This window comes from Anomaloglossus baeobatrachus, chromosome 5, assembly GCF_048569485.1.
Source record: "Anomaloglossus baeobatrachus isolate aAnoBae1 chromosome 5, aAnoBae1.hap1, whole genome shotgun sequence".
Classification (NCBI taxonomy): domain Eukaryota; kingdom Metazoa; phylum Chordata; class Amphibia; order Anura; family Aromobatidae; genus Anomaloglossus; species Anomaloglossus baeobatrachus.
In genome coordinates this window covers 431,574,025-431,594,524 of record NC_134357.1, presented here as the reverse complement: position 1 = coordinate 431,594,524, position 20,500 = coordinate 431,574,025, and the positions used below count along the sequence as shown (strand labels likewise).

Sequence of the window (20,500 nt, the reverse complement as noted above, 5' to 3'; positions counted from 1 at the left end):
AATACTACTTGTAGGCACTGTATATCAACTTACCTATACATATATGCAGGGTGCGAGTTAAGCATCGACAATGTGTGATCATCTTGTAACAATTGTCCTCCTATGTAATTTTACATCTATAGTCCTATCTATAGTCCTCAATGTATTATAATGCGGCCCCAGAGATGTTTGTGTATTATAATGCAGCCCCATAGTCCTCCATGTATTATAATGCAGCCCCCATAGCTCTTCATGCATTATAATGCGACCTCATAGCTCTCCATGTATTATAATAAATCCCTATAGTCCTCCATGTATTATTATGCAGCCCCCATAGCTCTCCATGTATGATAATGCAGCCCCCATAGTCCTCCATCTATTATAATGCAGTCCCAGAGCTCTCCATGTATTATAATAAACCCCCATAGTTCTCCATGTTTTTTAAAGCAGCCCCCATTGTCCTCCATGTATTATATTGCAGCGCCCATAGTCATTCTTGTATTATAATGCAACCCCCATAGCTCTCCATGTATTATAATGCAGCCCCATAGCTATCTATGTGTTATAATGTAGCCCCCATAGTCATCCATGTATTATAATTTAGCCCTATAGTCCATGTATACGATAGCCCCCATTGTCCTCCATGTATATGGTATCCTCCATAGTTCTCCATGTATAAGGTAGCCTCCATAGTCCTCCATATATTATAATGCAGCCCCCATAGACAATCATATTGTATTTTGAAGCCTCTATTCCATTTAATGCACCCCCATAATCCTCTTACCAACATGTAGTCACTGATTAAAAATAAATAAACAAGTACTCACCTCTCCTTGTTCCCTCGCTGCTTCGGTCAGAGCGTCCTGTACCCTGGATGTCTGAGCACAGCAGCGCACATTAGTGATGTTACTGTGCTTCGCTGCACAGAAATATTGAGTACAGGCAGTGGAGGAGAATCATGAAGGATGGAGTGGACCGCTCCCTCACTCATCATGATTACTTCGTGCAATGACGGGCGGTTATGACGGGTGGGAGCCTGGTGCTGGCCCTGGCACCAGGCCACCCTGATTCATGGGCTCCATAGCGGCCGCATAGTCTGCCGCCATTGGTAGCACACCACTGCTCATATGGTTGTAGAGGCAGAAAAATAAAAAAGTTATGGCACTTGTAAGAAGGAGAGGAAAATACAAAAATGGTAAATCACGAGGTGGTGAAGGGGTTAAAACTACAACTCGGCCGGGAAAAAGAAGATCCCATATAACTATGTTGTTTGAAAATAATAAAAAGTTATAGCTTTTGCAAAAAGGGGGGGAAAAATAGTAGCACAAAATGGCTCAGACAGGACCGGTTTCAGTAATCTACTCCTATCAGTTTTTTAGAGCCTCTTAGAGACATTGATGACAGGACACTGATATTATGATTGTTGTAGTGTGAAAATGACAGTATGAGTTGTAAAATTATGTGCAAGAAATGCTTTAATAACTGGTAGAATGATATTATTTTATCCACAGTTTTACAATGGGAAAGTATCAATGTCACCAGCAAAACATGCCTCTTTGCACTAGTGGAAATGCAGTCCGCTCTAGTAATGTTTTCCTTCTTTTTAGGACAATACCTGCTCATCCCTCCATTCTGGTTCAAGTTCTAGAAGAACATTAAGCCGTGAAATGACCTGTGTAAACATCCATGAATCCGGTAAATCAGATTATCTGACAGAATATTTTCCTGTAAACTTTCCTAATAATGGCAGAGCTAGTTACATCTGCAGTATTTAACTACTCGGATATATGTTACAGGTCCCACATTGAGTGATACTGTATCATACATCAAACGCATCAACAACGAGCGAAGTCACGATGCCGACATCAGTACTGAAGGTAGTGACCATGAAACAAAGCACAAGAAAATCAAGCTGCGTCCTCGTAAACTGTTTTCCTCTCCAGATGTGCAGGGACCCCAAGGTAAGTAGAAATGTGCTGCAGTGTTATGTCATTACATATTCAATAAACGAAAACTTAATATGAACTGTATAACAGTAGTGTTAGCATTTCTCCATATGTATCTCAACCCTAACAGGCAATTTTTAGTTTTTGCGCTTTCATTTTTTCCTCCCCTTGTTCCAGAAGAATTTTTTATTTTTTCTGCCATCTAAAGGGTGCTTTACACGCTGCAACATCGATAGCGATAGCTAGCGATGTCATGCGCAATAGCACCCGCCCCCGTCGTTGGTGCGACATTTGGTGATCGCTGCCATAGCGAACATTATCGCTACGGCAGCATCACACGCACATACCTTGTCAGCAACGTCACTGTGACCGCCGAACAATTCCTCCTTCAAGGGGGAGGTGCGTTTGGCGTCAGCGACGTCACTAAGCGGCCGGCCAATAGAAGCGGAGGGGCGGAGATGAGCGGCTAGAACATCCCGCCCACCTCCTTCCTTATTGCGGGCGGCCGCAGGTACGAGGTTGTTCCTCGTTCCTGTGGTGTCACACATAGCGATGTGTGCTGCCGCAGGTACGACAAACAACATGGCTATTGAATAGGCAACTATTTTTGGTAAGTGAACGAAGTCTCACACACCAACGATTTTTGCCTCTTTTGAGATCGTTTAAGGTCGCTCATACGTGTTACACGCTGCGACGTCGCTAACGACGCCGGATGTGCCTTACAAACACCGTGACCACGACGATATATCGTTAGTGATGTCGCAGCGTGTAATTGGCCCTTAAGATTGTGAGAGTACCAAGTTTATTTTTGTATTAGGGAAAAATCGAGTGATTTTTTTTTTTTTTAGGAGGGGAGATTAATTTACACTTTCTTTGTTATTCCCTCACTTCTACTACTGTATATATTATACTGCAATACTCCTGTAATACAGAATATAGAGAATTTACTGTCTCCTATGAAGCCTAGCCACAGGAAACATGGGGGTCTTCCTTTCGCCTTTGGTTGCCATGGCAAGACATCAGCACCCCAAGATCGTGCGGGGCAGGAGTGATGCTCCGGAGCAGGAACGTATCAGCAACAGAACCATTTAAATACCACTTGATTGATAGCGATATTTAAGTGGTTAAACAGCTTTTAGGGACAGGTGCTTCATTATTTGGAGCAGGCTCAACTGCTTAGACTGCTCCATAGGAGCGCAGGCTCACAGGAGCGCAGGCTCATGCTGACATACATATATGGCTCCCTCACACGAGCGTATAACACAGCCGAGTGCAATCCGATGTTTTAACAGATAGCACTTGGACCATTGTTATAATATGGGCGAAAACATCTGCGATTTATTTCTCATGCATGAGAAAACAATTTCAGCATGCTGCGAGTGGCTCCATTATTCAGACCACGTGCACCCATACAGGTCTATGGGTGTGTATGAAACATCGGATAAAACACTAGGATAACATCCAAGTGCAGCCCGATATACGCCGAGACAGACAAGGGAGAAGATTAAGAAATTAGCGCTCCATCTTCTCCTTACCCGTGCTCCTATTCTCACATGTGAGAGAATCTGAATACAATGAATGACACTCGGCTCACGATCACAACAGAGTTTAAGCCAAGTGTCATTGGCATATTGTACCCAATTCTCTCTCATGAGAGAATCATCGGATGCTATACGCTCGTGTGACTTCGGCCTATATCAGGATGTGGGAAGGGGTTGGTCCATGATAACAACTTATTCCCTACTTATTACACAAAAATAGCATAGTACAGCACTTTGCTATCTCCATCCGTCTCATGAACAATGAATAAAGTGGTGGTACATGACCACCGATCCATTTGGGAACGCTAGAACCCTGTCCTCAAGGTCTGTCACTAACCCCTCTTAGTATCTTTAATATTTGTTTATTCAAGGAGATTTTAGCATTTGTGTTAAAAGTTTCTATGAAAAATGGGTGGTCACATACTAGCCCACTGTTGGGCCCCTAGCGATCATTTCTAACTTGACATCAAGTGTTCAATTCCACTGCAGCGCCACCATAATAGTAGTTTTTCAAAACAAGAGACTCACAAGTGTGATAATGACTGATTACAGAGCTGTAGTCTAAACTAGAAAAGGTTATGTATTCCATAATAACAGCATTTTATAATTTTTCTTGTCTCAGAGCATCTGTCCAGTGTTTCTGAAAATAATGCTACGACAGCAGCCTCAGACACCTGGGATGGGAGCAGTTCTGATGTTGGCATAATGTGCAAGCAAATCAGCGAAGAATTTGTCAGGAAAGTTCAGGTACTGTTTACGTGTTATCTTGTAATTTAATGAGCTTATGTAAGGTGTGAACTATGAACCAGTCTACCTTAGTCCTACCCCCAAACTGTTTTCAGATGGATGGATTCACTATTTTTCATTTTAGAAAATCACTAAATGGATCTGGCAAATATCCTTTGCTGCTCTAATACTTAATAATATTAATGAGTTACCACACTAAAGGGTGCTTTACACTCTGCGACATTGCTAGCGATGTCAAGCGCGATAACACCCGCCCCCGTCGCATGTGCAACAGTTGGTGATTGCTGCCGTAGCGAACATTATCGCTACGGCAGCGTCACATTCACATACCTTGTCAGCGACGTCGCTTTGACCGCCGAACAATCCCTCCCTGAAGGGGGAGGTGCATTAGGCGTCATAGCGAAGTCACTGCGGCGTCACTAAGCAGCCGGCCAATAGAAGCGGAGGGGCGGAGATGAGCGGCCCTAACATCCCGCCCACCTCCTTACTTCCGCATTGCCGGTGGACACAGGTAAGGAGATGTTCGTCGTTCCTGCTGTGTCACACATAGCTATGTGTGATGCCGCAGGAATGACGAACAACATCGTACCTGCAGCAGCAACGATATTAAGGAAATGAACGACGTGTCAACGAGCAACGACTTTTCACGTTTTTGTGCTCTTTGATCGTCGCTCATTTGTGTCACACGCTGCGATGTCGCTACCGGCGCCGGATGTGCGGCACTAACGTGACCCCGACGATATATTGGTAGCGATGTCGCAGCGTGTAAAGCACCCTTAAGGCTATGCTCACACAAGCGTATACCGTGGACATGGGCTATCCAATCTTCTATAAGATAGCCCTTGGAACAATGTTAGTCAATCTAAACAGAAAAAAAGTCCAGCTCACCACTTTGTGTCCAGGGGATATGTCACGTTCGTCCGCATCAGAACTCCCAGGCATGGGAAGGAAGAACTCCAAATAGCAAAAAATAGAATCCAACGGACCATAGGCAAAAAAGTATATAAAAAACTTTTTTATTTTCCAAAGATTAAAATCTAAAGGGTGCTTTACACGCTGTGAAATCGCTAACGATATATCGTCAGGGTCACGTCGTTAGTGACGCACATCCGGCGCCGTTAGCGACATCACAGCGTGTGACACCAATGAGCGACGATCAACGAGCGCAAAAACGGCAAAAAACGTTGCTCATTGAAACGTCGTTCATTTCCTTAATGTCGTTGCTGCTGCAGGTACAATGTTGTTCGTCGCTCCTGCGGCAGCACACATCGCTATGTGTGACACCGCATGAACGACGAACATCTCTTTACCTGCGTCCACCGGCAATGAGGAAGGAAGGAGGTGGGCGGCATGTTCCGGCCACTCATCTCCGCCCCTCCTCTGCTATTGGATGGCTGCTGTGTGACGTCACTGTGACGCTGCACGAACCTCCCCCTTAGAAAGGAGGCGGTTCGCCGGCCAGAGCGACGTCGCAGGGAAGGTAAGTCTGTGTGATGGGTGTTAGCGATGTTGTGCGCCACGAGCAGCGATTTGCCCGTGTCGCACAACCGACGGGGCGGGTACGCTCGCTAGTGATATCGGTACCGATATCGCAGTGTGTAAAGTCCCCTTAAGATTAACCCCTTAAAGACGAAGCCAGTTTTGTCCCTAATGAGCGGGCCATTTTTGCAATTCTGACCAGTGTCCCTTTCACAGGTTATAACTCTGTAATGCTTCAACGGATCCAAGTGATTCTGAATATGTTTTTTCATGACATATTGTACTTTATGATAGTGGTAAATTTGGCATGATATTTTTTGCTTTTATTTGTGAAAAATTCAGAAATTTGATGAAAATGTTGAAAATTTCGCAATTTTCAAACTTTTAAGTTTTATGCCCATAAATCCGAGAGTTATGTCACACAAAATAGTTACTAATATACATTTCCCGCATGTCTACTTTATATCAGCGCAATTTTTGAAACAAAATTTTTTGGGGTTAGGAAGTTAGAAGGATTCAAACTTCATCAGCAACTTCCTATTTTTTCAACAAAATTTACAAAATGATTTTTTTAGGGACCACATCACATTTGAAGTGACTTTGAGAGGTCTAGGTGACAGAAACTACCCAAAAGTGACACCATTCTAAAAACTGCACCCTTCTAACTGCTCAAAACCACATCCAAGAAGTTTATTAACCCTTCAGGTGCCTCACAGGAACCAAAGCAATGTGGAATGAAAACAAATAAAAATTATCATTTTACCTAAAAATGTTGCTCTAAACTCAATTTATTCACTTTTAGAAGAAATAACACAACAAAATGACCCCAAAATGTGTTACCCAGTTTATTCTGAGCGCACATGTGGTCAGAAACCTCTGTTTGGACAATTAGATGGACCTGGAACAGAAGGCGCAATATTTGAGTTTTAGAAAGCAAATTTGGCTGAAATAGATTGTGGGCACCATTTTGAATTTGAAGGGCCTTTAACATACCTAAACAGCAGAAACCTCCCACAAGTGACCCCATTTTGGAAACTAGACCCCTCAAGGAATTTATCTAGATGTTTGGTGAGCACCTTGAAGCCCCGGGTGCTTCACAGAAGTTTCTAATGTTGAGCTGGGAAAATAAAAAAAATACTTTATTACCACAAAATTGTTACTTCAACCTGTTACTTCAACCAGATAGCTTTTTTTTTAGAAGAGTAACTGGAAAAAATTCTGCATAAAATTTATTGTGCAATTTCTCCTGAGTATGCTGATACCTCATGTGTGGTGTAAATCAACTGTTTGGGCGCACGGCAGGGCTTGGAAGGGAAGGAGTGCCATTTGACTGCAAAATTGGCAGGAATCATTAGTGAACACTATGTCGCGTTTGGAGAGCCCCTAAGGTGCCTAAACAGTGGAGTTCCCCCACAAGTGACCCCATTCTGGAAACAAGACACCTCAAAGATTTTATCTAGGGGTATAGTGAGCATTTTGAATCCACGAGTACTTTACAGAATTTGATAAGCTTAGGTTGCCATATTGAAAATTTTCATTTTTTTCCACACAAATGTTGCTTTAGCACCAAATTTCTCACTTTTTCAAGAGGCAACACCAAAAACTGGACCCCACACGTTATCCAATTTCTTATGAGCGCAGGAATACCCCACATGTGGTCAAAAACCTCTGTTTGGACAAATTGGAGGGTTTGGAATGGAACAAGCACCATTTGAATTTTGGAAAAGTTTAAATAAATTGTGGGCACCATGTCGCATTTGCAGGGTCCCTAGGGTACCTATACAGCAGAAACCCCCAGAAGTGACCCCATTTTGGAAACTGAACCCCTCAAGGATTTTATTCAGGCGTATAGTAAGCATTTGAATCCACAGGTACTTCACAAAAATGTTCCTGTAGCAGCACATTTCTCACTTTTAGGCTATGTGCCCACGATCCAGCGACACGGCGTCTAGTACACAGTGCCAGCCCTCCTGCGGCGATGTGAGTATTGTCCATGGGAGAACGCAGCTGCCTGTGCCCACGATTTGGGTTCAGGCTGCTCTGGACTTTGGTTCTATTCTACCTGCAGAGAACACTCTCTTCTCTGCAGCATAAATTGACATACTGAAGCTCAGGAAGCCGCACCGCAGGTCAGTTTATGCTGCAGAGAGAAAAAGCGCAGTGGGCACGGGATTTCTTAAAATCCTTCCACTGTGCCTCTACTGCACAATGCACTGTTCTGGATAGAGCGAAAACAGTCTGCGTCCTAAGCGCTGCAAAACCTGATCGTGGGCACACAGCCTAAAAAGCTACGATAGATGGATGGATGGATGATGTATGCCAAACACATATATAATGTCCCACCCCCCTGCATATTCTAAGCTGGCACCCTTTAGTGACTTTCATGTGGCACTAAAGAGTGCCTAGCCTTGTATTTAGCCAAAAAATAAATAACTAAAATAAATGACGTGGGTTACCCCTAATTTTTGATAGCCAGCTAGGGAAAAGCAGACAGCTGCAGCTTGCAAACCACAGCTGACAGCTTCATCTTCGCTGGTGATCCAATTTGGAGGGCACCCCAGGCTGTTTTTTTTTAATTATTTATAAATAATTAAAAAAAACAAAACGTAGGGTCCCCGCCAAAGAAGATCACCAGCCAAGGTGAAGTGGACAGCTGGGGTCTGGTATTCTCAGGGTGGGAAGAGCCATGGTTATTGGACTCTTCCCAGCCTAAAAATAGCAGGCCGCAGTCGCCCCAGAAGTGGCGCATCCATTAGATGCACCAATCCTGGTGCTTCGCCCCAACTCTTACCATTGTCCTGGTACGGTGGCAAACGGGGTAATAAATAGGGTTGATACTAGCTGTAATGTCACCTGGCATCAATCCCAGCAGTTTGTTATGTCATGGTGTCTATCTGATACCCAACATTACTAACTGTGTGTAATAAAAAAAAAAATAGACAACAAAAAAAAAAAATATTTGTAAAAACACTGCCCAAAACATTCCCTTTTTCACCAATTTATTAAAAAGAAAAAAACATCCGGTCCGCAGTAATCCATTTTGGAAATCCCACGACGACTCTGGACCTTCTAGAATATGGAGGTACGCTCAGGGAATGTATCCCCCACTTTCTAAGGGTGCAGACACTCCATTTGAGGCGTGTGGGTGCAATGATTCTGCACCCACTCTCCCCGGGTTCACAGCAGCAGCGTGCGAGCAGCCAGCACAGCATCTCTGAAAGCAGGAAGCTGTCTGACAGCCGCTCTCTGCGACTAGCATGCATTGTGAAGGAGGAGGGATCGCGGGGGATCAACGCTGTAAAAGGTATGGGGGACACCGGGGAACACCGTGGAGTTATGGGGGGTGACCTGGCAGGGCCCGGGGAGGAGTTTTCTGAGGAAGAGTGTGAATGCGGCCAGCACGCTGATGTTTGATCATGCCAGATGGGAGATAAATCATTTTTTACAGGCGCTGTCATTTACTGTAACGTGATCATCGGTATACGGTGCATACCGATGATCACGTGAGCGGGGACCGTAAAAACTGGCCTGAATCATGATCTCCAGGGTCTCAGCTACCCCCGGTAGCTGAAACCTCGGAGATTTTCCGATGCTGGGGGGCGCTATACACTTATTTCTGCCTGCCGTTTATAAACGACAGATCAGATTAAGTACCCTATTCAGCCGCCGTTTGTCTCCGTAAGGCTGTTGTAATGGGGTTAAGATGTAGCGACTATTCATTTGTCGAAACGCGTTGGGTAGAGATATTATCTTGTTCTATGTGCGAGCCTGTACCGCAAAGATTTTAAATTTTGGTAAATAAAGAAGTTTTTTATATACTTTTCTGCTTATTGTCCGCTGGATTCTATTTTTTGCTATTTAATGTTAGTCTAAAGGGCATTGGCAATCAGTGTACTTTTTTCCATACTGATCCAACATGATTTTTTTTTTTTTTGCAGCATTAAGCGATTGGCAGTGTAAATCAGCGCGCACCCATTCAATTCTATGGGTGCTTGGAAATCATCAGACTGCACTCGGATGACATCACGGTTGATTTTCATGGACTCACAGAATGGAGAAGATGGAGAAATTCTCCAGCTGCCCCTGCAGTGTACTCCAATTCTCTCATCCAAGAGAGTCAGACCACACACAGCTGACACTCTGTGTTTGATCAAAGTGTCATTAGCATAATCGATCAAATTCTTTTGCATGAGAGAATCTACAGCCGTCTGATTACAGCCTAATTCTGACATTTAGGCTATGTGCGCACGTTGCGTAAATACATGCAGTTACGCTGCGCTTTGTAGCGCAGCGTAACTGCATGCGTCCTGCGTCCCCTGCACAGTCTATGGAGATTGTGCAGGGGCCGTGTGCACGTGGCGTTTTAGAGCGCAGCGCTTCTGCTACTGCCGAAGCGCTGCGTTCTAAGAAGTGACATGTCACTTCTTCCGTGCGCTTGCCTGCAGCCCCTGCTCTGTCTATGGGAGGGGCTGCAGTCAGAGCGCATGGAATCGGCTTTTTTTTTTTCACTACGGACATTTCTGCAGCGATTTAAAGCGCACATGTGCTCTTCAGATCGCTGCAGACATTTCTGCAGTGACTGTACGCAACGTGCGCACATAGCCTCAGGGCCTTATGAGATTTTTGCATCCATATAATGAAAATTTTAATCTGTTGTAAGCTATATGAAAATGTGTGCAAGGTCAAGAGCAGGCTGTTAAGGGGGCTTTACACGCTACGACATCGCTAATGCGAACTCGTTGGGGTCACGGAATTGGTGACGCACATCCGGCCGCATTAGCGATGCCGTTGCGTGAGACACAGATGAGCGATTTTGCATCGTTGCAAAAACGTGCAAAATCGCTCATCGGTGACATGGGGGTCCATTCTCAAAATCGTTACTGCAGCAGTAACGAGGTTGTTCCTCGTTCCTGCGGCAGCACACATCGCTCCGCGTGACTCCGCAGGAACAAGGAAGCTCTCCTTACCTGCCTGCCGGCCGCTATGCGGAAGGAAGGAGGTGGGCGGGATGTTACGTCTCGCTCAGCTCCGCCCCTCCGCTGCTATTGGGCGGCCGCTCAGTGACGTCGCTGTGACGCCGCACGGACCGCCCCCTTAGAAAGGAGGCGGTTCGCCGGTCACAGCGATGTCGCCGGGCAGGTAAGTATGTGTGACGGGTCTGGGCGATGTTGTGCGGCACGGGCAGCGATTTACCCGTGTCGCACAACAGATGGGGGCAAGTACCCACACTAGCGATATCGGGACTGATATCGCAGCGTGTAAAGCCCGCTTAACTTATCCTACTGAAGTATTAGCAACCACTAACAAGGACTTTTTATACACTAAAATACACTCACATCAGGGCGTGAGTGGGGCTGATGGCGTTGCTTTGGTAGAAGCCTGCCAGGATGTGTACATAATCAGCACATATAATCCTGCTCTATTAATTAGGACAGGTGCACAACCCCTGCCAATAGTGTAAGTCTACTGGTAACTATTTGCCCTCAAAAAGTCATTGCCAGTGATCCTTGTCAATGGAAGGCTTGCAGCTTTTAATAGATCATTGATTATTGTAATTCCCTAGAATTTCCAGTTTTATAGATGGAGGTCCGGGATGCACCGCTCTAGGGTCTCCACAGGCACCCTGGAAATTACAGTTTTTATAGCATTTATTTTGAGTAAGTGCACTCCACAGCTGCATCCACTGTTGGGGAGATGCACAATTTTGTATTGGGGTTGGATATACAGTAGTGTGTGAATAGAAGAAGGATGCTATATTGGCAGTGCCCAGTAGGTGTCTCCTGATTTCTATCCAGTGTCTGTCTTCTATTATTCCATATAAGCTTTATTTGCTCATATCTCGCTGCTCTATAGTAGGGCACCTCAGACCTCCATCTCCTATAAGCAAATATACTGTAATGTGTCGGTCTCAACTCCATGCAGCTTTTCGTGCCGCATATACTTCAATATAATTGATAGTAATTATTTTAATCTTGTCATGGAGAATATAATGGGCAGGTTACAGAAGAGGTATAATATTTGGGGAAGTATAAACATTTTGATTGAGGAGATTCTTCCCAGCCAGGACATATCGTGCCACTTCATATGCAGGATATCATTCTTAATCTTTTTCCGTGGGGCTTCGTAGTTCAGGGGGAGCATGTTATCTATTGAGGATGTTATTTGTATCCCTACATACACTATGCTTTTATTGTCATATTTAAAGGGGTATTTATTTTTCAGATCTGCTGGGTACGGTGTGGATGGCGTTAAGTTTAAAATCTGACTTTTGGAGGTGTTTAGTTTGTAATATGATATTTTAGTAAATAAATCCAGTATTTCCATAGTTTTGGGTATTGATTCCGCAGGGTCAGTGAGGGCTAATATTATATCATCCGCAAATAAACCGATTTTATATTTTGAGTCGCCAGTTTGTATACCTGTTTTTTCAGGATGGGATCTAATTTTTTCCGCCAGAGGTTTAATTACTAATGTGAATATCAGTTGTGAGAGTGGACACCCCTGTCTCATGCCATTAGTGATGTTAAATGTATCTGATATAATTCCGAATATCAAGACTGACGCTGATGGTTTAGAATAAAGGAGAGCAATTGGAATATATTTCCAATTAAACCAAACCTAGGCTGTGTCCGCACTTTGCGTTTCCACCTGCGTTTCAGGTGCTTTTTAGGTCCGTTTTGAACTGCAGCGTTTTCATGCCAAAAGGCATGCATTTTGATTTTCCAGCAAAGTCTATGGAAAATGTTGATTTCTAGTCCGCACTTTGCGTTTCCAAACGCAGCGTTTAATTTGCATAATTTGTGGCAAAAACCATGCGTTCAAAGAAGCAGCATGTCAATTGTTTTTGCTATTTGGGCTGCGTTTTGCTAACATTGAAGTCAATGAGAAGTAGCAAAAAACAACCAACATCAAAATTCCAGCGTTTTACCTGCTTTTTAGCTGCAGAAACAATGCGTTTTGGACTACCAAAACGCATGCTTTTCTGATATCAAAATAATGGAATAATATGTCCCTTTACACACACACACACATAGTCCGACAATTAAAATAAATAAAATTATTTAATTATTGATATTTTTGGCAAAAATAGTATAAAACCGCTTTAATTTCATTAAATATACCTATTATCGTTATAATTTAAATAATTATATGTGTTTTCTTTTTTTTCCCCTTTTTTCATAGTGTTTGTATGTTAAAACTTTATTTTGTTGTGTCTTTGTGTTCAAAACGCATCTGACTTTAGGCAATGAAAAAGCATGTAAAAAGCGCAAAAAACGCATCTAAAACATGATAAATACGCACGCGTATTTACCGCGTTTTGATGGTCAAAAGCAACTTTGGCAAAAGCAATTTCTGCCAAAATATGCGTTTTGAACTGCAACTAGGATGACGCAAAGTGCACACATAGCCCTAGACAGTACCTCAAACAGGAACCCCCAGTGCACCCTGTCACACACCTTGTCCGTATTCAGTGATAGTAGCACAGAAGGCATCTGGCCCTTCCCCGCCACATGGATAAGGTTAATTATCCTCCTTGTACAATCCAGTGTTTGTCTGGATTTAGTAAATCCTACCTGGTCTTTGTGCACCAATGATCCGATTATTTCTGAAATTCTGAAGGCTAGTATTTTGGAATTAATTTTTAAATCAGAGTTTAATAATGATATTGGTCTGAAATGGATAGGTCGATCGGGTATTTTTTCTGGCTTCGGTAGGGGTACTATTATTACCTGTCAGTTCTTCCAGTATTTTACCAGTCTTGAGTATGTTTGAAAAAAACATCAGCAATTGTAGAGTTAATATTTCTTCAAATATTTGAAAATATTCCTTAGTTAGACCGTTGGGTCAGGGGTATTTGTTATCTTTGCAGTATAAAGCTACAAGTTTTCAAGCTTGATATGGAATATAGGCAATAGCTAGTCTGTAGGTCTCTTGTACAGGAATTTCAGCAGTATAGCTAAAAACACATATTAAAGGGCTTAAGTCTAGCCGACATTATACACAGAGTTTATTAGTTCTATTACACTATTCCAGTATCTCCTAAGCCTGGGACAATTCTACATAAGGTGTATAAGGCTGCTTTCATATTAGCGGTATTCTGCCGCAATGCTGGATCCGGCACAAATGCGGTTGTCACGCTGTACTCTAAGATGTACAATAGCAGTACAGCGCAGTAATGTGGGACTGAGAGGATTCCTGAAACTATCTGAGAAGGTAGTTAGCTGGTAAACCACTAGGGGGCGTAAAAGTGGAGGAAACGTATGAGCAGGGAATTCCCTAGCAGAGGTAATACTAGTCAAGCCCACCAGATGGCAGTAGAATCGTCAGCAAGCCGTGTCACAACATGAGGTCTTGTAAGTACACAAGGGCAAAGTCTAAACGTAGTCAGAGGGAAGCAAATAGTCAGTAGCCGGGAAATCAGAGCCTAGAAGCGAGGGGGAGTGGGAAGACAAGACAGAATTAAGGTAAACAGATAAGGAGCGAACAGGGAGACAGCGGGAGAGACACTGATGGAAACAGACACAGAGGAGGTTAACAGGTCAGGTGAACACGGAGGTCAGAAGGGGGCAGGGCAGACAACTGGTCACTCAAGAGCAGAACACAGTAGAGCCAGAAATATCACTGGCGACGTCCAAGAGAAACAGTGCCCTAATAAAGCAGCCTGACCTCCAGAATGAGGCAGGAAGGATTAACTCCTAACGTGGCCTGCATCAGAAGTGAAACTAAAAAAAGGCTCAGCTCCAGCTGAGCCAGGATTCAATCATGACAGCGGTACAATTCAATGCGGCAAGATAGGGCCACATGCGGCGAAATGCGGATAAAACGGATCCAGCGCCTGATCCATTTTATTCCTCATTGACGTGTATTAGCGCCGGATTGTGCCGGATGGCCTAGCGTTGCATCCGTCGAAAAATCGTCTGGCGGCCGGAAAGGATGCAGCATGCAGCGTTTTTTGGCTGAGGCGAAAAAACGGACCATGCCGAATCCAACGCTATACGGCATGTTGTATAATGGAAGCCTATGGGCGCTGGATTCGGCGTCATCTGGCATATGCCGGAAACCAACGATGTATCCGGTTTTTGTTTCTGGGCATGCCCAGACGTTGTGTAAATAGTCTCTCTCTCTGTAAATAGTCTCTCTCTCTGTCGATGTCTCTCTTTGTTGGACTCTCTCTGTCGGTTGGTCTCTCCTTCCCTCCTTTATACTCACCGATCACCGGCACGACGCTGCACGGCTGTCACACTGCTCTGGTGGATTCTCCTGCTTTTGAAAATGCCGGCCGCTCATTATTCCATCTAGGATTCACTGCTTCCCCCGCCCACCGGCGCCTATCATTGGTTGCAGTTAGACGAGCCCCCACGCTGAGTGACAGCTGTCTCACTGTAACCAAACACAGCCGCCGGTGGGTGGGTCTATATCTTTCAGTAAAATAAATAAATAAATAATTAAAAAAAAAAACAACGTGCGGTCCCCCCAATTTTGATACCAACCAAGATAAAGCCACACAGCTGGGTGCTGGTATTCTCAGGATGGGGAGCCCCACGTTATGGGGAGCCCCCTAGCCTAAAAATATCAGCCAGAAGCCGCCCGGAATTGCCGCATCCTTTAGTGAAGTGAAGTGAGGCGCGCTGTCAGCAGTGACGTCACTCAGGTAGTGCCGGTGTATGTGCGGTGATGATGGGGGTGGTAGTGTCGGTGTGTGTGGTGATGATGGAGGCGGTAGTGCCGGGGTATGTGCTGTGATGATGGGGGCGGTAGTGTGCCTGCTTGTGTGCGGTGATGATGGGGCGGTAGTGTCGGTGTGTGTGGTGATGATGGGAGCAGTAGTGCCTGGTTGTGTGTGGTGATTATGGGAGCGGTAGTGCCGGTGTGTGCGGTGATGATGGGGGCAATAGTGCCGGTGTGTGTGTGCGGTGATGATGGGGGCGGTAGTGCCAGTGTGTGTGCGGTGATTATGGGGGCAGTAGTGCCTGGGTGTGTGCGGTGATGATGGGGGCGGTATTGCCGGTGTGTGCGGTGATTTTGGGGGCGGTAGTGCCTGGGTGTATGCGGTGATGATGGGGGTGGTAGTGCCTGGGTGTGTGCGATGATGATGGGGATGGTAGTGCCTTCTTGTGTGCGGTGATGATGGGGGCAGTAGTGGCGGGGTGTGTGCGGTGATGATGGGGCGGTAGTGCCTGCTTGTGTGCGGTGATGTTGGCGGCGGTAGTGCCTCCGTGTGTGCCGTGATGATGGGGGCGGTAATGTCGGGGTGTGTGCGGTGGTGATGGGGGCGGTAGTGTCTGATTGTGTGCAGTGATGATGGGGGCGGTAGTCCCGGTGTGTGCAGTGATGATGGGGGCAGTAGTGGCGGGGTGTGTGCGGTGATGATGGGGCGGTAGTGCCTGCTTGTGTGCGGTGATGATGGCGGCGGTAGTGCCTCCGTGTGTGCCGTGATGATGGGGGCGGTAATGTCGGGGTGTGTGCGGTGATGATGGGGGTGGTAGTGTCTGGTTGTGTGCAGTGATGATGGGGGCGGTAGTGCCGGTGTGTGCAGTGATGATGGGGGCGGTAGTGCCGGGGTGTGTGCGGTGATGATGGGGGCGATAGTGCCGGTGTGTGTGTGCGGTGATGATGGGGGCGGTAGTGCCAGTGTGTGTGCGGTGATTATGGGGGAGGTAGTGCCTGGATGTGTGCGGTGATGATGGGGGTGGTAGTACCTGGGTGTGTGCGATGATGATGAGGACGGTAGTGCCTGCTTGAGTGCGGTGATGATGGGAGCAGTAGTGGCGGGGTGTGTGCGGTGATGATGGGGTGGTAGTGCCTGCTTGTGTGCGGTGATGATGGCGGCAGTAGTGCCTCCGTGTGTGCCGTGATGATGGGGGCGGTAATGTCGGGGTGTGTGCGGTGATGATGGGGGCGGTAGTGTCTGGTTGTGTGCAGTGATGATGGGGGCGGTAGCGCCGGTGTGTGCAGTGATGATGGGGGCGGTAGTGCCGGGGTGTGTGCGGTGATGATGGGGGCGGTAGGCCTGGGTGTGTGCAGTGATGATGGAGACGTTAGTGCCGGGGTGTGTGCGGTGATGATGGGGGCGGTAGTGCCGGGGTGTGTGCGGTGATGATGGGTCTTTCTCTCTCTCATGGAAAAAACAAACAAAAAAAAAAACGAATACGTTTTTTGCTGGATCCATTACATCAGTTTTTACACAATCTGCTACGGATCCGTTGCATCAGGCACAAACCGGATTGTGCCTGATGGCAAAAAACGGATGTGTGAAAGTAACCTTCCTGACCTTTGACGCACCGTATGCGTCATTGCGGGTTTCTGTTCCTGCACCGCTGGTGACCGGGTTTACTGAAATGTCACCAGCGCAGCAGCTACATGAGGACCTGTAGTTGAGCATAGGGGGGTGGCTTTGCCCCCCGTTGCTACGATCGCTCTGATTGGTTGTTGAAAGTGTCATTTTCACTTTCAATCATAACGATTCTAATATTTCACCAATGAAACTTACATTACAATCCAGCCATGGCCGATGATGCAATATCATCAGCCATTGGCTGGAGCAGGGTGACCTCTGTGTTGTCCCCACCCCCTCCATCTGATTGGAGCTAGCATCCATGTGACGCTATCCCTCTAATCAGGTGTGGAGGGGCGGTGTGACCGGTGGGTACCCGCTCTCATCAGCCTCATCCTGGCCGTGGACGGCGACGCTGAAGATCGAGGTACCCTGCTGCCGCTGCCACCGCGATGTGGCGCCACCGATCGCCATCTGCCGCCACCGATCGCCATGCGGTAAGATTCACTCCCCTCTGTGCTGTCTTCCCCTCACCTCTGTTCTGTTTCCCGCTTCCTCTGCTGTGTTCAGCTCCCCCCGCCGTCCTCCGCTCCCCCCGCCATCCAATTCCACAACCCCCCACCAACCTCCGCTCCGTCCCGCCGTCTAATTCCACCCCCACACCGACCTCCGCTGCCTTCCTCGACCTCCTCTCCGCTCCTTGTGATCACTCACCACCGGTGCCCTGCTTCTGGCAGCCGGCTGGTGTGAGTGACTGCTGCTGCTGCCAGTGATCACCTGCCCCAGTGACTTAGTGATCACCCCCCTGCCCTAGTGATCACCCCCCTGCCCTAGTGATGACCCCCCTGCCCTAGTGATGACCCCCCTGCCCTAGTGATCACCCCCCCTACCCTAGTTATCACCCCCCCTGCCCTAGTGATCACCCCCCCAGTGATCACCACCGCCCCCCAGTGATCACCACCAACCCCCCAGTGATCACCACCGCCCCCCCAGTGATCACCACTGCCCCTGCCCCCTTGCGAGCCCCTGCCCCCCCAGCGATCACCACCACCCCTGCCCCCCCTGCGATTACCCGTGCCCCCCTGCGATCACCACCGCAGCTGCGATCACCACCACCCCTGCGCCCCAGTGATCATGCCCCCTGCTACTTGCTCCTGCATCTTCTCAGATCCCTCCTGCCCTCCCCACCCCTGACAGCCCCATCCTGCAGTAGACAGTTTCACCAAACACACATACACACGCACACTATAATAAAGTTTAGGGGTTTTTTTACACAAGCACACAGCACACACAAAATGTCCCACTCGTCCCAGTCACAAAGGTGTACTCAGCTGAGGAGGCATATTTCTTTATTGTCTTTGAAGCTGATAGTGAGGGAGAGAACCCCATTTATCTCTATTCCTCCCACTCTTGCTCCTCCAGCGACAGACTCGCCACCACGAAGATGTCGCAGGATAAGAGATTGTCCGGAGGCCGTGGAAGAAGAGCCGAGACCGGGGGGAGAAGAGTCAGAGGCTATGCAGGAAGACCCACAGTCAAGTGTGAGTAACTCCCAACCTAGTGCTAGTCACGCCCAACCTAGCATTAGTGCCCCTGTCCCTGTAAACTTTCCTCCACGGATTCCTGATTTCATTCCCCAATCAGGAATCCAGTTCGAGACTGCCAACCTCAGGGAAATAGACTTTTTCAAAGTCTATTTCTCTGAGTCAATTGTTAAGCCTGCTTTACACGGTACGACCGATTGTGCGATTTCACAATCGATCGTACCCGCCCCCGTCCTTTTTGCGTCACGGGCAAATCGCTGCCCGTGTCGCACAAAGGTAGTAACCCCCGTCACACATACTTACCTCTCGTGCGACCTCGCTGTGGGCGGCGAACGTCCACTTCCTGGAGTGGGAGGGACGTTCGGCGTCACAGCGACGTCACACGGCCGCCGGCCAATAGAAGCGGAGGGGCGGAGATGAGCAGGATGTAAACATCCCGCCCACCTCCTTCCTTCCACATAGAGACGGCGGCGGCCGCGGGAGGCAGGTGAGCTGCTCATCGTTCCCGTGGTGTCACACGGAGCGACGTGTGCTACCACGGAAACGATGGGCGACTAAAGTAACCGATATTATGGAACCTAACGAGCAGTACCCGACTCACGATTTGTGAACGATACTGCGTCGCTAGGAGGTGTCACACAGGCCGGCATCGCCAGCGATGCCGGATGTGCGTCACAAAAACCGTGACCCCGACGATCTATCGCACGATAGATTGCCTGGTGTAAAGCAGGCTTAAGTCTTATGGTGGAGCAGATTAACCTGTATGTCCAGCAATTTTTGGCCGAAAACCCCAATTCATCATATTCTATTTGGAGTCCCATTGACTTAGTAGAAATGATGAAATATTGGGGACTGGTCCTTCACATGGGCATTGTGAAGAAACCAGAAATTCGCCAATACTGGAGTACTGATATTTTATATTAAACTCCAATATTTGGCATGGTCATGACACACCGACAGTTTGAGGCCATTCATAAGTTTCTCCATTTTAGGGACAATGTGGACAGCTTTCCCCGCAATGACCCGTATTTTGATAGACTGTTCAAAATTCAGCCGGTCATCGAGTGCCATTTGACTTTTGGAGCTAATTTTCCATTCAAAGAATCAAATGGCGCTCCTTGCCTTCCGAGCCCTACTGTGCGCCCATACATTTGATTTCCACCACATATGAGGTATCTGTGTACTCAGGAGAAATTGCACAATACATTTTATGGTGCAATTTTTCCTGATACCCTTGTGAAAAAAACCCTACCTGGATGAAGTAATAATTTTGTGGTAAAAAAATGTTTGTTTGTTTTTTTTATTTTCACGGCTCAACGTTATAAACTTCTGTGAAGCCCCAAGAGGTTCAAAGTGCTCACTAAACATCTAGATAAATTCCATGAGGGGTTTAGTTTCCAAAATGGGGTCACTTGTGGGGGAGCTCTACATCAGGGGATCTCCAAACGCAACATGGCACCCGCTAACGATTCCAGACAGTTTTGCGCTTGAAAAGTCAAATGGCGCTAGCAGCCATAGAGAACGACTGCCAGCTGTGAGCTCCAGAGAATGAATGAGCTGCACAATGAGCGGTGTCACTCAGGTCATTTGCGATCACAGCTGGGGGTTCCCACGGTCCTTCACCTGTGATCACAGGGAACCTGACCTCAGGTGGAGGTCCCTGATCTCACAGATCTGCATCTCCTTACAGAAAATTGCGAGGTTTTTTTGGCCAAGAGATGCAGATTTGGTGCTGAAATTTTTTCACCATAATCCTGCATCCAATCCTGGCAAAAAAACACATTTTTTTTTACGCATTTTTTGCCGTGCTTTGTTTGCTGCTGTTTTTGCTGCAATTTTTGCCGCATTTTTTTGTCAGGAGGTGCACATTTGGTGCTGAAATCGTCTGCACCAGATTTCAGCACCACATTTCCATCTCCTGGCAGAAAGAAATATATATATATATTTATTTATTTATTTATTTTTTCATTTTTTGGGCCAAGGGATGAA

The 20,500-nt window shown here is 46.7% G+C and overlaps 1 protein-coding gene across 3 annotated transcripts in view; it reads left to right on the top strand.

Moving 5' to 3' along the window:
- Positions 1 to 20,500, top strand: part of SYCP2 (synaptonemal complex protein 2) — a 398,741-nt gene that overhangs the window by 332,939 nt on the left and 45,302 nt on the right. For all 3 annotated transcript variants that reach the window (XM_075347762.1, XM_075347763.1, XM_075347760.1), the window contains 3 exons: positions 1,587 to 1,674; positions 1,776 to 1,940; positions 4,089 to 4,213. In XM_075347762.1, coding sequence (XP_075203877.1) covers positions 1,587 to 1,674; positions 1,776 to 1,940; positions 4,089 to 4,213 — 378 coding nt within the window. The remainder of the gene's footprint in view (positions 1 to 1,586; positions 1,675 to 1,775; positions 1,941 to 4,088; positions 4,214 to 20,500) is intronic.